Raw genomic sequence first — 15649 nt, 5'->3', positions numbered from 1 at the left:
GTTTTGAGTTGAAAATCAAATGAATACATAATTACCATACAAAAGCTTGCCACCTTTATTTGCATACAAAACAGAAATGAAAGAGGTTCACAATAAATTATTAGTGTGCTCCCATGGAACATACTTGTGTACTATTTTAGGTGAGTTAAGAAAACAATGGTCTGTTAATGTAAGAGATCTTTGCAAAAGGATAATAAGCCAGGTGCAAGGAAACCTGATGTATTGTTCTCCAGTGGATTTAGTCAGGTTATTCTGCTAGTAAAGCAATCCATCCAAAACAAACAGAAAATAATCAGCTGGGAAGAAATGGATAACAAAACGTTAATTTCAGTGAATGGTTCTACGTACACCACCTAGCCGGACACATTTCTTTAGATACAGCTTGAAGCGTGAACGGAACAGTACTCCAGAGAAAGATCTTCAAGTGACCTTTCATCATCATCTAGCACCAACCCACTAACATACTAAACTTCTGGCATGCAAGATAATTACCATTATTTGTTGTGTCAACTGGCCATGTACACTTTTTTCTCCTTTAACATAAGAGCCTGTAAACATCATCAGTGACAGGTGAGGCACCTGGACAAAAGGCCAAACACAGATGCACATAAAACGTTTCCCTTTTTGAAAGAGTTCACTGAGAGGGACTTTTTCCATTGGTCTCTGTGCGTGCTGGAGTCTTGGCGCTCCTTTTGGCTATCCTCCTTGCGAAGCGACTGATTCCCGGGGATCTCAGCTCAACGGCTTCCATCTCTTCTTGTACAGGAGTAAACTCTGGTTGAGCAAGATGAGGTGATGGATAGGACTGGGAGTATGGGGATGGTAAGGGGTAGGACCCGTGAACTACGTACGGCTGTTGCTCACCATCATAAAGGTCCTCGGGGTCATAGATTTGGTAGGAGTTATGTGGCAACTGCACTACTGGGATGTCTTGATCAGTTGGCTCACCGTATCCACCTTAACCCACCACCACCAAGAGTATTCATACGGTTAACACAGGAGAAGGGGAGTAGAAAATTAAAGCATTCATTAGGAAATTGACATTTTATATATAGATATATTTCTATATCATGTGTGTGAGTATATATATATATAATCTTTAAATACACATCTTTTATTCACATAAAGGAACAATGAAAACATTTAACAAAATTAATGAGCTGGAGCAATTGGAAACCCACCAACAGACAGCCAAGTTAGTTGGAAACCACCACCAGAATTTGTCAAATGTCCAGTTGTAATACTGTGCTCATTACACACTGCACACTCTGCCTGCTATAGCTTATTCCAATTATGGGCTAGAATACATGATTAGCAGGCAAAAACGGGTCAGGCAATAATGTTTAGCAGTGCCAGGAAGCCAAGTGCATGTACAGCAGCTGTAAGTTCATTAGTGGTAGTCATTATCGTTGCTGGAAAGCACAGAGCAGTTCAGCATCCATCTCTGACCTTCAGCCCAATGAGACCTGAACCAGAATGAGCCTTTCACCTTCTGGATTCGTAGCCATTGTAAGGGATTGGGCCTTAAAACAGGAAATGAACAATGGGGAGGGGAAGTGAGGAGAAAAGGATAGGAAGAGACGACAACAAAAACATTCAGGTAAGTAAAACATACAAATCAGCTCAGGGGCAGATTAAACTGTAAACATCAAACAAATAGGCCTTGTGTGTAACATTTGTGATGGCTAGTGCTTTAATAATAGATTTTGATTTTAGGTTGGATGATAATTTTCGGTAATTGCATTGCATTCTTCCCATGGCCTCTCCGTGCTATAAGGAGATGGGAAAGTAGGATACAGAGAAGGTATAGAAAGAATAATTTTCTCCAGGTGGCTTCACTGGTTAATGATGGACACGTGCATCCCCGTGCCAGGTTACACTACTACAAGTTTAGTAAAGGTCATGCTCTCATGCCACTCAGAGGCACATGGAAGGGGAGGTTGAGCAACACATTTGAAAAACTACAAAAGTAAAAACTGSTGTCACAAACATGAGGTGGTGAGGGTTCAACACAGACCACTGAGATGGAGCAGGCTCATACAACTACACAAACACAGGACAAAACCCACTAGACAGGATCAGTTTTACAGGCTGAGATCAGACGGTGATCACTTCTCTTTGGTCACTACGCTGGGTCACCTTCTCTCCGTGCTGCAGTCCCACAAAGTACAGCCACGCTGGACACGCAGGTTTTTAGGGAGCTGCCACATTTTAGCGCAGGATTCACCAGTAGCCTCCATCTCACTTGGGCTGTTAGAAAATGCCACCCCCACCTCTGCAAACAGCAGCTACCCCGACTCCTGGCTACTCACCTCCCATGCCATAGCCAGCGCAGGAGGACGGGTCACAGTACCCTGGAGGGCCAGCAGGACCCTGTGAGCCCGGGGGTCCCGTGTGCCCGGAGGGACCTCGTGGACCCGGAGATCCTGGTGGTCCTGGGCTGCCAGTTCGACTTTCTCCTGGAGGTCCTGTACAGAACAGSAAGATGAAACRYCTGASTAGTGTCTTCCATGAAAGCAGGGATTTGAGGTCATCTTTCCTGGCTTGGAACACATGGCACTGAGTGCGCTATAAACACTTCCAGGAGACAGCTTGAGTGGAGGAGAAAGGGATCCTGGCTCTGACTCCCCTGGGCAAGCTGAGGGAAAGACTTCAGCCTCTGGCCAGGAAGACAGAGCAGCAGCCTGAGAGGAGACCCGCTCCCAATGAGCCTCCTTTCTGGCTGCTGCTTCATCTTCCTTGCCAGACACAGCTTTTAGCCAGAACTAGAGCAAATGTTTCACCAAACATCAGACTTCTGGAAAGGGATTTTCACAKGGAAAGGACAGCCCTGGATGCCTCCACAGCTATAGATTCCTCCCGCTCCCTTTCAATGCAGTTTCTGGGTAATGCTGTGACTTGATACCAGTGCCTGATGGCCAGAATATCATAATGAAGTCAATGCAATTTTATTCCTGTTTCAACAAAACCTAGATATCACCCTCTCTGCTTTCTTAGGACCCAAATATAAATCCATGTGATATAATGTTCTTAATTACTATGTTTGTCTGTCAACTYACATTTAGGTATGACCTTGAGTCAGTGAGAAAATAAATGTAATTAGTCCAGATTAATTTTTTACCCTTCCAGAACCCATGTATGAAAAAACARATACTTAAAACATTGTTAAAAAGTGGGCTTGGAGAAGCAGTTTATCTTAGGGAAAGTGAAAATACTTGTGWGATGGGTGACACCATCATGAGGCACATCAAAACATGGTATTACATAGTAAGAAAATTATGACAATTAAGGTGCCTGAACCCTTCTGGTACTTAAGGAGAAAGACAGAGCTACTATAAACTGCTTCACACATGGGTTGGAGTGGTCTAATCCAGATGCCTCAAATGTAAATTTACCTGTGGATCCTGGTGGGCCTCGRGGTCCTTGTGTTCCAACACCTGGACTGCCTTTCTCTCCTTTCTCACCTGGTAAACCTGAGGAAATAGTACTGAGTCACATTCTGATCAAAACCTGTGAGCAGTGTTTATTATTTAACCAGGATTATAGTTCCATGTGTTATTTTTAATCTAAAAACAAATGGCAGAGAAGGAAGGAGGTGAAAATTAAAAATTATTTGGTTCTTTTTCCATCCCTTCCCTGACACCCTCTCAAGAGAAATGTCATTCCTGGGGTCTTAAACATTCCTGCTGCCACGGTGGTTTCATGAAGGTGGTATGCAGAGGCATCGGCCAGTTTCCTGGCTGCACTGCCTGCAGAAAGCTGCCTCTGGACTACACTAAGGTGYCACTGTTGTAAGTCAGAAGAGTCTTCCAGGCTTTGTAGCTATTTATAAATTACTGCGTGGCCCAGAAAAGTCAAATTTTTAGTGTTACAATGAATTTTCCTTCAAACATTCACCYGCCAAAGAATGGTTCAGCACAAGATGGTTCTACACATACATGGAGAGAGTTGTTACCAGTTATGGCAGAGTCTYGCTAAAACATGAGAAAAGTTTTTCACCACAGTCAAAATCTGACCCCAAATAAAGCCCAGTCCAGGGGTTTCCCAGTCTGAAACTCTGATATTCCAACATGCACAGCCAGTGAGTTCTCTTCCTGCACTTGCTCATGGGACTAAATATCTATCCCTGTGTCTGATCCATGGAGATCACAAAKCCAGTAATTCAGAGACTGCACTGCCTAATTCCAGCTTTCCATCTCCTTCTGCACTACCTCTGTGGCATCCCATAAAAACACTTTCTATATGCAGCCATCACAATAAGCAGTGTTGAACTAGAGTAGGTGTCAAAACTATAAATTCCAGACCCTGAGTTTCCACTGGTGACTTGGAAATTCTCATAAAGTCCGTGTTTGATTTGGATGGTTCAAAGACACCAAATCCAGGCTGGTTTGTGGGACTTCCCCCCCATTTTCCAGACCTCCCTCCCAGCACCGGTAATTGCTCTCCTGGCTTCACAGCTTCCCCACATTCAGAGTCAAAGCCTACACACAGCACCTTCATCAACACAGCAGAAAGAAAACAGCTGCTGCCCTGGATGGAGCAGTATCTACAATTTCTGCTGAGTGGGCTCCTTCCTTCCCCTCTGCTCAGGTTACTGCTGCCTCTTGGGGCAAAACAGCTGGAGAGCACCTCATTTTTGCAATGAATCAAGAATTACAGAATATGCTGAACAGGAAGGCACCACAAGGATCATCAAATCTGACTTCCAGCCCTACACAGGACCATCCCCAAGAGTCAAAGCCTGAGAGCTTTGTCTTGAGCTCTGTCAGGCTTGGTGCTGTGACCACTGCCCTGGGGAGCTGTTCCAGTGCCCAAACACCCTCTGGGTGAGGAAGCTTGTCCTTATATCAAACCTAAACCTCCCCTGACACAGCTGCAGGCTGTTCCCTCAGTTCCTATCACTGTCACCACAGAGAAGAGATCACTGCCTGCCCCTCCTCTGCCCCTCATGAGGAAGATGTAGCTGCAGTGAGGTCTCTCCTCAGTCTCCTCCTGGCTGAACAGACCAAGTGACCTCAGCTGTTCCTCACAAGGTTTCCCCTCAAGAAGTCATAGATCTTTTATTCCTTCTTAAGCTAATTTCCAATGATAGCAAATAAGTAAATTAAAAGTGTAAGTGTGGAAAAGATGTAATTAAAATATAGCACTGACAAAGAATTGTTTCTCATTATGATGATAAACATCAAGTTTATCAAATAAGATATCAGTCAATATCTTCTGAGGAGTTCTGGTCTTCAGCAGGAGCAAGAGGCTTCCAGGACAATATATTGTGTGACCCAATCCCATGGAAAACACAGACCACACCACTGCAACCAGTAAATCCACACTAAGCACATCATTTTTAACCAAAGCTTGATGAGCTCTTTGTCTTACCTCTACAAGGTTCTTTGCCACTGTCCTGGCATAGTTAAGGTACTGCCGGTTTCCCTTTTGTGCCTTTTATTTCCTTCAACTGCATAATTTTGAGGGGAGGGTGGTGGTGTTTTTTCCAGATGCCTGAAATTTGCTTAGCCCTGACTTGCTTCAATCAAATGCAAAAACTCATCTATTGCAATTCTGTACCTGTGCTGCAGGCCTTGTAACCTCCTACCACACAGGACCTGCAAGGAAAGGCCTTGCTATTTGCCAAAGGCAAAGTTTCTTTGTGTGAATTGCATTTATCTTGAGGAGACTGACCCATTACAACATCTGGAATCAACACAGATGTTTAGTACAAGGGCCACTGCTTATCTGCTGCATGCTAACATTACTTGGTGACTTCAAAGACAACAGCCACGATGTTTTGAAATCATGGCCTGCCAGGCACTCAATTATAATTATTAACACACACAATACTACACACCCGTGTGTGATGCTCACAAAATAAAATGTCAGTAAGAAATGCTAAACGTGGAACAAATCTACTGAGGCTAAGAAGARAATGTTCATTCTGGAACAAATGATGAATCCCCTGTGCAGGGCAAACCTTCTTTGAAAGCARAAACTGAAGGCCAAGATAAAAGTCTGCCTCAGGTTTCTTTTAGTCTGATTTCCAGTGAAGTCTACCTGAGTTAAAGAGAACATAAACACCGACACAAAAATATCCTACTCCTAAAGCAAAATACTCATGAATTAAAGCCATGGGCTTCCCTAAGGGACTAAGCAGACTCACAGACATCTTGGCTCACTCCTAATAAATGGCATAACATTCAAAATTCACCTAAGTCATCTTTGGTGCCATTAGARCAGTGGTTAATTGACCACAGGATGAAAAGTGTCTATCAAAACCTSCCATTTGAGTTAAGAGTGCCTTCAGGTCCCTGGCACTGTTTTCATATTTATGTTCTGGACACTCTTCAGCAATACCATAGAACTATTTCTCCCATTCACGTCAACCATGGGTTGACCATGGGATTATGTCTTGTCCCCATACAATAAGCAAYGTCCCCATGGAGATTACAAGTAACTGAAATYAATTATTTCCAATGCCTCATAAAGRTAACTCTGGTAGCATCAGTTATTGAAAGCTCATGAACACATTCTCAAGCAAAGAAAATTAAATTTCCATGGTTTCTGCAYGAATGGAAATCTCAGGTGTTCTTTATCTAATTTTGTCTTTAGGAGAATACTGTCCTATGAGAGCTACATATTGCAATCAAGAAAAATTAAACTGTTACCAAAAATGTCCTCTTTAAAAGATGTCCAGCTGTGAGCATAGTGCATAATAACACAGGGTTGTGATTTTTTTCTTTTTTAATCCAGATGAAGCTAAAACTGGAAATAAAAATATTTAATTCACTCAACTGGCAAAAGTTCCATTTAATTCCATTGGAATTTTGCCATCACAGCTGTAAACGTGGCTTTTGATAACACATGTTTAACTGRCTCTTTCATATGAAGCCAGGAAGTAAATAAGGATGAAGCATTGCTTGAGAACAGTAACTTTCCCAGTGACAGCTTACATATTTATTGTACTTTAATCACAGTGGGTTGGGCTGAGTAGCTACAAGTTTTATGCACCACTTCAGGCCACATAAGAGTTGAAGTCCATCCAAAGAACTGCACTTTTACAACATCTGAAAGCTWGCAGTGCCTCAGAATAATTTTTACTATGGCTTTTCCATTTTTCCTCRAAGTTGAGAAAACTACACATATATGATAAAAATAACTGAAAATCAAAAAGAAAAAAAAAAACATGTTGACTCTTTTGGTTTTTATATTATTTTGCAGAGGTTCAACTACATCCTGGGCACTCAGAAGCCAGACATGAGTTGTTTAAGCCCCAGTTCTTAAACAAAATCACAACAAAGTATGTTCGAATCAGCTGAAAGAAATACAGAAACCAGATCTGTAAAGTAGTTAAAATTAAAACACARATGAGTGCTGTGAATAATCAGTGTTTGGGTTTTTTCCAAACTCCTATACTTATGCAAATAAGCAAAGAGCAAAATTCTAGCAATTTATCTGGGATTATGCACTGTAGGGGCTTGGTAAAACAACGTGGCCTCTCAGCTATCAACAGACACTGATAATTGAATCTGTCAAGAGAACGACTTGTCCTTTCTCACTGAGGTGGTCTTTCTTGGAAGGAAAGCTCAGTGTGTTACTACTGAGAGGAATTCCACCCAGGAATGGGACCTCCTGGACCTAGAAGTTTGAGTGGAGGTTTCTAACAGAACTCYAAAACACTCTCTCAATCCGTGTCTCTTTCCAAAACATCTGATTAACGCTTGGCAGAGTGACAAGRTAAGCAAGGGGAAAGAAGCTTCTGGCCAGGCAGGTGAGCAGGGAAGTTCACTGGGTCTGTCACTGCTGACATTTTCCAGGGAAGCTCTTTGGTGCAACCATTTCTAACCAATTCCACCCCCTGCTTTCCAAAGTGCTCCCTTCTTACAGGCTGGGATGGAATAGGTGGTAGCAGGAGAGGTGAGCAGGAAAAAACATTCAGCCTTCCCCCACCTTTTATCTTCCTACTCTGCCAGCACCTTGGCACTCAGCTCAGAGCCAGGAACAGGCTCCTGCAGCAATCCCAAGAGTTTGACAGGAAAACCAACACTACTAGATAAGCAAACAGGTGGTTTTTTTCCTTCTAAATGGCTTTTTCTTCTTAGCACACTCTGTTGCAGGGCTTTTTCTGAACTTAGAGGTAGAGCCTGACTTTCAGAGTTGCTAATCTGGCACTGTTCTTGAACATTAAATTGGCTTCATACACAACCAAAATGCTGATGACATCAATGAAAAGAAACACATTGCTCATAAAGACTTCCAGGTGGCTGGCTGGACATCTTCAGGGCAGGACTATACATTGTGTTTGCAGAAAAATTTAAATGCAAACAATGCTTCAGAACACTGCAAGGGATGGAGTCTGACTCCATTTACCCTCCTCTGTAGTCATTAGAAACTCAAAAACCTTTCCTTCCATCCAGAAGCAGAGCAATTTTAGACTGTACTTCCCAGTATGAAATGTAAAGTGAGAATTGGAAATGCATGAAAAACTTTCAATCATTCTCCATAAGCATGAAGCTGGATAAAATAATTTTTAATCTTAATTTTTGCATTTTGGGGTTAGCTTAGAGCAATTCCTTAGAAATGGATTCAGCAATATCCCAAGGGTCGGTAGCAAAAGGTTCTTCCTGCTCAATAAAGTGCTACTACATCAAACACACATTCAGTTGCTTCTGAAGAAATTAAATCCTCAAGGAGTAATAAATTATTATGCACTTTTGTCTAGTTTCTGAAGGAGSTCCTTCTTCTTTCTTCCAGATCCTATTCAAGGCTCCTGTTACATGAATGTCCCTAAATCCATTTTCACTCCAAATAAAGCAGCCAATTATTTTGTCTTAAAGTTTATACATGGATTTTTGATTCATGAAACAACCTCATTTTAAGCTGCAAATACTGTAAAATACTCCCAATGTTTGGWATCACATTTTATGAAAATCTGCAGAGAGCTCTGGCTGACTGTATTTCTGAAGGATGTCTGATTAGAGCTTTCTCGCTACCAAGTATAAAACTCCCCACAAGTACTGCCTGCCAAAATCAGTCCCTTTTAACAGCAGTTATCCATACAGAGGAGAAAAGGGTAATAGAGAGGAATTTTTACCCTTTCTGAAATCTATTGCCAGTGCTGCTTCCCATCCATTAATATTGACTGCAGTGGGCTGACCCACATCCTGTTTCATTTAAATGACTATATCTAATCACTCTGTGATTTCACAGCMGTACAACATGGACCTCAGCATGTCTGGAACTCAGCACAGCAAATGAATTGGAAAATATAYGCTAAATGATGGACACATTCCTCTKCTGTAGCTGGGCATTTTSGTTGCCCCATTCCTGAARTCCTAGCTTGAGCAATCTCTTCCCAAGAAGCCATTTAAATATGTTAGTATTAAAGTGGATTCAAGTATCCTGAAATCTGCATTCAGTGTCTCCAGATCACCCTTTAAAGTCAATTCCTCAATTGCTGTCTCTTCAATCTTCTTTTCTACTTGTCTCATGCTCCCTCATTCCTTCTCCTTTCTGGACAATGTCTGGTTTTTGCTCAGCTGGAGTAGACAGCAGCATGACTGATGGGTCAGTACCTGAAACCTTGCCTCTCTTTTCCAAAATGGTAATGGGAATTACAGTCTTGAGGACAAGACTCATAAGTTCTCTCAAAGACTTTCTATTAAAAACAATGTTTGAACTCTGGTCATAATGGCTACTGTGAACTGAAACTATTAAGTTCCTGAACAGCYTTCATAGCAATTAATTAAAATCCCAGTTAGCAGATTTTGAAACAGCAACAACAATTCACTGCTTTTGAATATCAAATTTGTCTCTTGGGTTTTTGGTCACCTCCTCATGTAATGTTCTTCGAAGCACTTTCACAATTACAGATTGTGAGAAATCTGCACAGAGAGAAAGTAAATCCAACGTGGAGCTTGTTTGTGTTATTAGACTGCYCAGAAAGGAGAAGGGGATCAAGCCTACATGTAAGAATGCAGAAGAGAATTCTTGTAAATGTGTGTATTTCTTCTCTCATTTTCTCTTCTTAATGCTCTCTACCCCTCAAACTCAGATTTTTTCCCTCCTTATTGATTTTGCTCCTTCCAGACAGTCATGATGCAGAAATACCCAAACTGACACGTTTCAAGTTAGCAGAGAAGCTCAACCTTTTCCCAACATACACGTCAGTTTTGCACCTGACTTTCTTCAATTGCTCTTTTGTTTATACATTTAGAGAATCTGTTCACTTCAGAGTCTTACTAAGATGAAACATGATCATGTCTGTGATGGGATGTGCAAAATTAGAGTCCACCAATCTTCAGCAGTTTAAACATTAAACCTCTGTCTGATCCTTCCAAATCATACTCAGCAAAGCCTGCATGGCCCTCATGACAGATAGTCTCCAGAGACTTCATTATGGTCTGTGTTAAGCTCACCAATCAATTAGTGAAAAAACTGCTGCTTTCAGATTTACACAGGACACAAAAGCTATTAGAATGTATCAGGAAATAATWTTTTTATGTGTGAAATATGAAGCCTACCTCTTTCTCCTGGTCTTCCTGGTTGCCCAGGGTTTCCTGGAAAGCCCTGCATGCCTGGTGATCCTTGCTCACCCTGTGGCCCTGGAGCCCCTGGGCGACCTGGCTCACCAGGAGGTCCCGCAATGGTTCGTGTTGAGACAGACTGGCTTGGAATCTGGTTCAGAATTGAGTTATATCTTGCCATATGACCTGTCAGGGAAAAAAAGGTCATAATTTTCAAGTTGCAGTGGAAAATCTGGTTCAGCAAAGTGTGAACAGAGCACTGGCAGCTTCTCAAGGCTGTGGACTGTCATGTTTTGGTATTGTGAAGTTGTATGCTTGTTGAGGGAGAAACAGCAGTTTAGCGAGTACTCAGAAAATTAAGAACTATTGTGCAGAATTTTATTTTCTTCCTTTAGTAAGGGTATTGGGGATTTCGTATTTTATGTCTACAAAAAATTTAAATCATTGCAGCAGAAGGTACTGTATATTGTAATAACTTGGAGACAATTCCAGCTTTTTAGATGCCTGATGCTAATCAGCTCAGTTGGACATAAATCCAGTTGAACATAAATCTAGTTGGAACATAAATCCTGTCTAAAACACACAGATCCCCTCAGATATTTTTTAAAGTGTCATATTTGTGGCAGGAAAAGACCCATTCTAGAGAGAGAAGCATATGCACTATTCATGTATTCACCTTGGATGAGCTGTTCACACACTTGACGAGCAACAGCCCGGACCATTGCTTGGGACTGGAGATCRCCCTGGATAACAACAGCAGCGGTGTCAGAAAACAATTTGTTGAATCAGTTCTGTGCTGAAAGCACTTTGAGCAACAAAAGATATTTATTRTTGCTGAGACATTATATCCTCACAGATGAGAAAAGAAAGCCAAAGAATTTTGTGATTTCATTAGTTCCCATTACTCTTTTTGGCCAGCAATCAGAGGTCTGAGAAGATAACCCTAATGAGAGATTTGGAGACAGGCTTACTGCCACATACTTCTCACCTTCAAAACATTAATGTATAAACCATGTCTGAAAAAGAAGGAAAGTTTGCTTGATTGCAAAGAGAAAACTATTGTGTCTGAGAAACATCAATTGTCGGGAAAAGCTCTTTATGAGGCAGAAGGCAAGGCAGGAAAAAAAGCCATGGTTAACATGAGCATAGACTTACCCGCTCACCCCTTTCACCCTTAGCTCCAGGAGGACCCTATGGAAAGATTCAATACAAAATTAATTCCCCTTTAGTTCTGCTCAAAATTTTTTACATCTAAACATTGTCTTCCTTGCAGATTCACAGTAAAGAGAGAAAAAAAAAAACAATAAACAACCTATCAGGAGGTTATGTGGCAGCAACAAATACAATTCTATCATTTTAGTACTCAACAAAATGTTCACCTTTGGCAATTACATGGGAACAATGATTTTCTCAGGTGTTTGTCACACACTGAATTCAGTTGATCAGATGGCAGCAAGGACAGGCCACCACAGGATGCATTTCACATGGCTGAAACAGGTCAATTTTTTTGCAAAATAGCAAAATAGCCTGAAAAAAATCAAAATAGCCTGAAATTTGCTGTACTGAAACTCTTCATCCACTATGCACAGAGTCAGCAATGGGATTAAATAGCATATAAAATTACAAGTGACATGAATGGTAATGATGAGGGGGATTATGGATTGTAACAAATTGTCTAGGCAGTTACAACTTCACCAGTGTCTGGTTTTTTTGGGAAGCACATTTCCCAGAATTGGGAAATTCAGGAATTTCTTCCTGAAGTGAAGAAAGCTCTGTTGGTCAGGGCCTGGTGCTAATGAACCAAGGTCCTGGGTTTGATGCCTTTATGGGCCATTCCCTTGAGAGCTGAACTCGATGATTCTCGTGGGTCCCTTCCAACTCAGACCATTCTGTGCAGCTCTGTGGGTAACCAAACGACTGATAGATGGCTAAAGCATAGCTTAGTCTATCCTTGGRGAGAAGAAACTCCTGCAAAGACTGCAAAATTATTTCCAAAGCCTCTATTCTATTACTCTACATTTTGGAATTGACAGTTATTGAAGCTCAGTAATTTTCAGCCACCTAACTGATTTTTCCTGTACTACTAGAGTTTAAACATGCACAGCAGAGCTCTTACATGACTCACAGGAGTATCTACATTCTAGAAAATTTAGTTCAATATCTGGAACATGTGTTTGGACAGGAACTGAATAGTCAACATGTTATATATTGATAGTAAAAGTTCTATAGCTCATCAAATCTCCTTTGCAGATTCCATGATTACAGTTTGAAACTATGCACAACTGAGCATTAGGTTATTATKTTTGCTTATGTAGTATCAGTCCATTTAATTTCATTTCCTCTTAACCAAATGAAAAAAGCTTGCATTGGCTTAAATCTCCAAACCAAACTAGATTTTGAGAAAAAAAATCTCTATTCTACAAGTAAAGTCAGAAATGCACACTGTCCCATTCTGATGTCTTTAAAAATAAAACAGAATGTTTACTGTGATWGATGGAAAAAAGTTGAACAGGCTTTAAAATTAAGTAATTGTCAAATGTTACATAATACATAATATTATCTGAACTGTTACAGAGAAAAAGAWGTTCCCTAGAAATATTCTAGTTTACATAATTTACACACTCATTTCATAACTATATTCCTTTCTTCCAATCTAAYTGTTTTCTTCTGTGGGCAGGTTTARTAATAATAAAAAATAATATCTGAGAGACAAACTAAACATTTGAGGCTCCTAACACTAACATTAGATGTAAAGGATGTAATTTTCCATTCAATTAAACTGATGGTCAAATTTGCAATAGCAGTCTAGAAAAAGCTCTAGTCATTAGTCATTTGTTCTGATGTAAAYACAGAGTAAATACAAAAGCCAGTTTTTTATTAATGTAATATTTTCACAGTTTGGAAATTAGAATACTATTTTGTAAATATTCATGTTAATAAATGGCACACTTGAATTTCCAGAGATTTTCTTAAAGTGCAGAGGAAAAAAAGGAGAAAGTAAATACACAAAGGCTACAAATTCACAGTTGCTTTTAACTTACATGTTTTAATCCCGTGTTTTGACTCTCTAATCCCTATATTGCCAACATTATATGTAAGATTAACAAATAAATTTAATTATGAAGAATGAACAAAGAAAGGCCAATATGTTTCACGTAGTCACTAACTGCAAATGGATTTTAAGCAATAAATATGGATTTCTGTCAGAGAGTGTAGCCAAACTCAGAAACCAACTATTGCACAACAGCAGATAGAGAAATGTTTTTAGTTAGTTTTACTTACAGGAGCTCCAACATCACCTTGTGGCCCCTGGCTTCCAGTAATGCCTGGAACACCTGGAGCACCGGGTATGCCCTACATGGAAAAAGAGGAAGGAAATAGTGGTGATGGCAATCAACAGCCATGAATCCGGATGAGAAAAAGTGCACGGACAGTTCTGTCAAAGACTGGAGATTGCCAGAGGACTAAGAAGTACAATTTGCAGGAAAAAGAGSACCAAAAGCACAGCTCTGAAGAAAGCACTTGAGAAAAATAATCTGTGTTGTTTTCTGGAACAGACACAGATTGCTGAACCACTGGATTAAATCCTGTGATGTCAATGCTGTGTTAAGGAGGGGTGACTCAGAATGTTCTTTGTAAAAACAACAAGATGGCTTGGAGAATACTCAGTACAACCAGCAGCTTCACATGGTCTTTTAAATCCACCAAGAAGGCATTAACTTTGCTCAGCTGCCTCAACTGAGAAGGCTGAGGCTGATTCTGAAGGCAGCACAYATCCTGCTTTGGAGGCTGGACATGGCCTCTGCTGTTTTTCTGGATTACTGTGTGACAGCACCTGCACTCACCTCCTGCCTCCAGAGCAAGGAAAACTTGGCMCTGCACTTCACTTCAGCTAACAGTGCTAATTGGAATTTTTGACAAAAATAAAGTCTTGTTTCAAATGTTAAGGGCAGAAATTCCCTCTGCATAATGCAGTTAGTTGACTAAAAACAAGCTATCAATCTATTAACAGAACAACTCTCTCCCCTTCCCATGGGAGACATTTTTTTCTTGAGCTAAGTAGGAGTGGAGAGAAATTACACTGGACAAGCAGCTCTCTGCCAACTCTGTACATCATGAGAATTCTAACTTCCCTTGGCCTTGCTCTATTCACTGTAGCATAGATAASAGTGTGACCTATAATCCCCCAAAATCCTGCTGACTTTTACAGTAACAAATTCCATAGGCAATACTCACCATTGGCCCAGGAGGTCCTTGTGGGCCTGTGGGTCCATCCTTGCCAGGAAAGCCCTATAAAAGAGAAATAAATGCAATTTCGTCAGCTTTGTATATGTACTTCATTAATATATTCTKTTTCATCTAAAAGACATTTTTTACATTTGTTCTTTGGTTTAGTTTTGCTTTGTTGTTGTGGTTTTGGTTTAGTTTTTTTTTGTAATTAATAATTGCTGGAAGTGGTTTCTTAGAAAAAAAAATCCCTTATTTGCCCTGAGAAGGGTTTCCTTCTGAAAAGGAGTGTCACCAAGGTTTTTTTAAAAAGTCCAGCTAGTCTCACAATACTTTTCAAGTAAGAAAAAACAATACAAAATTCTTCATACTGGCAATTTTCACCTCTGAGTGAATTTCACTTAGAACACTTCTGCAGGGAAATAAAAGAGCAGGTTTGCTGTCAAAGCTCTCTACCACAAGTCATGTTTCTACATCTGCTCTCCCTGGTTGCAAGATTCACAGTCCCACTGATGAGGTGCTGAAAGATGGCAACGGAGAGTGGGTCTCTCTGCCCAGCAGCGCTGTACGTGTGCACCAACTATCACTGAGGTCCTGATTCAGGAAGCAGCGGGAATGCTCATGTGGTTTACATTAGGAACGTGCCTCAGAGCTTCCAGAAATGTGAGCCAAAAACTAAAGATAACTTGGAAACTGGAGAGCAAGTACATCACAGAAAAAAAAGACTGACCAGATGTAGAAGAAAATACACTATTAATGAAGTATTCTTACAAATTAACCAATATGTGCATTTCGTATCCACACACCATGAAGTGTGGTTTTCTGACAAGCCTGATGATTAGGCAATTCTTTAATTACTACACAGCCTAAACAGGAGAAATACAGTTTTATCTCTGGCTCAAGATCAG

At 40.6% G+C, this 15649-nt stretch overlaps 1 protein-coding gene across 4 annotated transcripts in view; it reads right to left on the bottom strand.

Moving 5' to 3' along the window:
* Nucleotides 1–20: 20 nt before the first annotated feature.
* Nucleotides 21–15649, bottom strand: part of COL14A1 (collagen type XIV alpha 1 chain) — a 111152-nt gene continuing 95523 nt past the window's right edge. The window contains exons 41-49 of one of the 4 annotated variants that reach the window (XM_057368034.1): nucleotides 14751–14804; nucleotides 13797–13868; nucleotides 11670–11705; nucleotides 11191–11257; nucleotides 10512–10700; nucleotides 3396–3473; nucleotides 2313–2468; nucleotides 865–957; nucleotides 21–774 (exon numbers count right to left, since the gene is read on the bottom strand). In XM_057368034.1, coding sequence (XP_057224017.1) covers nucleotides 635–774; nucleotides 865–957; nucleotides 2313–2468; nucleotides 3396–3473; nucleotides 10512–10700; nucleotides 11191–11257; nucleotides 11670–11705; nucleotides 13797–13868; nucleotides 14751–14804 — 885 coding nt within the window. In that variant the 3' untranslated portion in view covers nucleotides 21–634. Of the gene's footprint in view, nucleotides 1524–2312; nucleotides 2469–3395; nucleotides 3474–10511; nucleotides 10701–11190; nucleotides 11258–11669; nucleotides 11706–13796; nucleotides 13869–14750; nucleotides 14805–15649 lie in introns of all 4 variants that reach the window. The other 3 variants (XM_057368051.1, XM_057368025.1, XM_057368041.1) reach the window with 3 other exon arrangements.

This window comes from Malurus melanocephalus, unplaced genomic scaffold (assembly GCF_030028575.1).
Source record: "Malurus melanocephalus ecotype Western Australia unplaced genomic scaffold, MMel_1.1 scaffold_3, whole genome shotgun sequence".
In the NCBI taxonomy this organism is placed as follows: domain Eukaryota; kingdom Metazoa; phylum Chordata; class Aves; order Passeriformes; family Maluridae; genus Malurus; species Malurus melanocephalus.
This window is presented reverse-complemented; position numbering and strand designations above follow the sequence as displayed.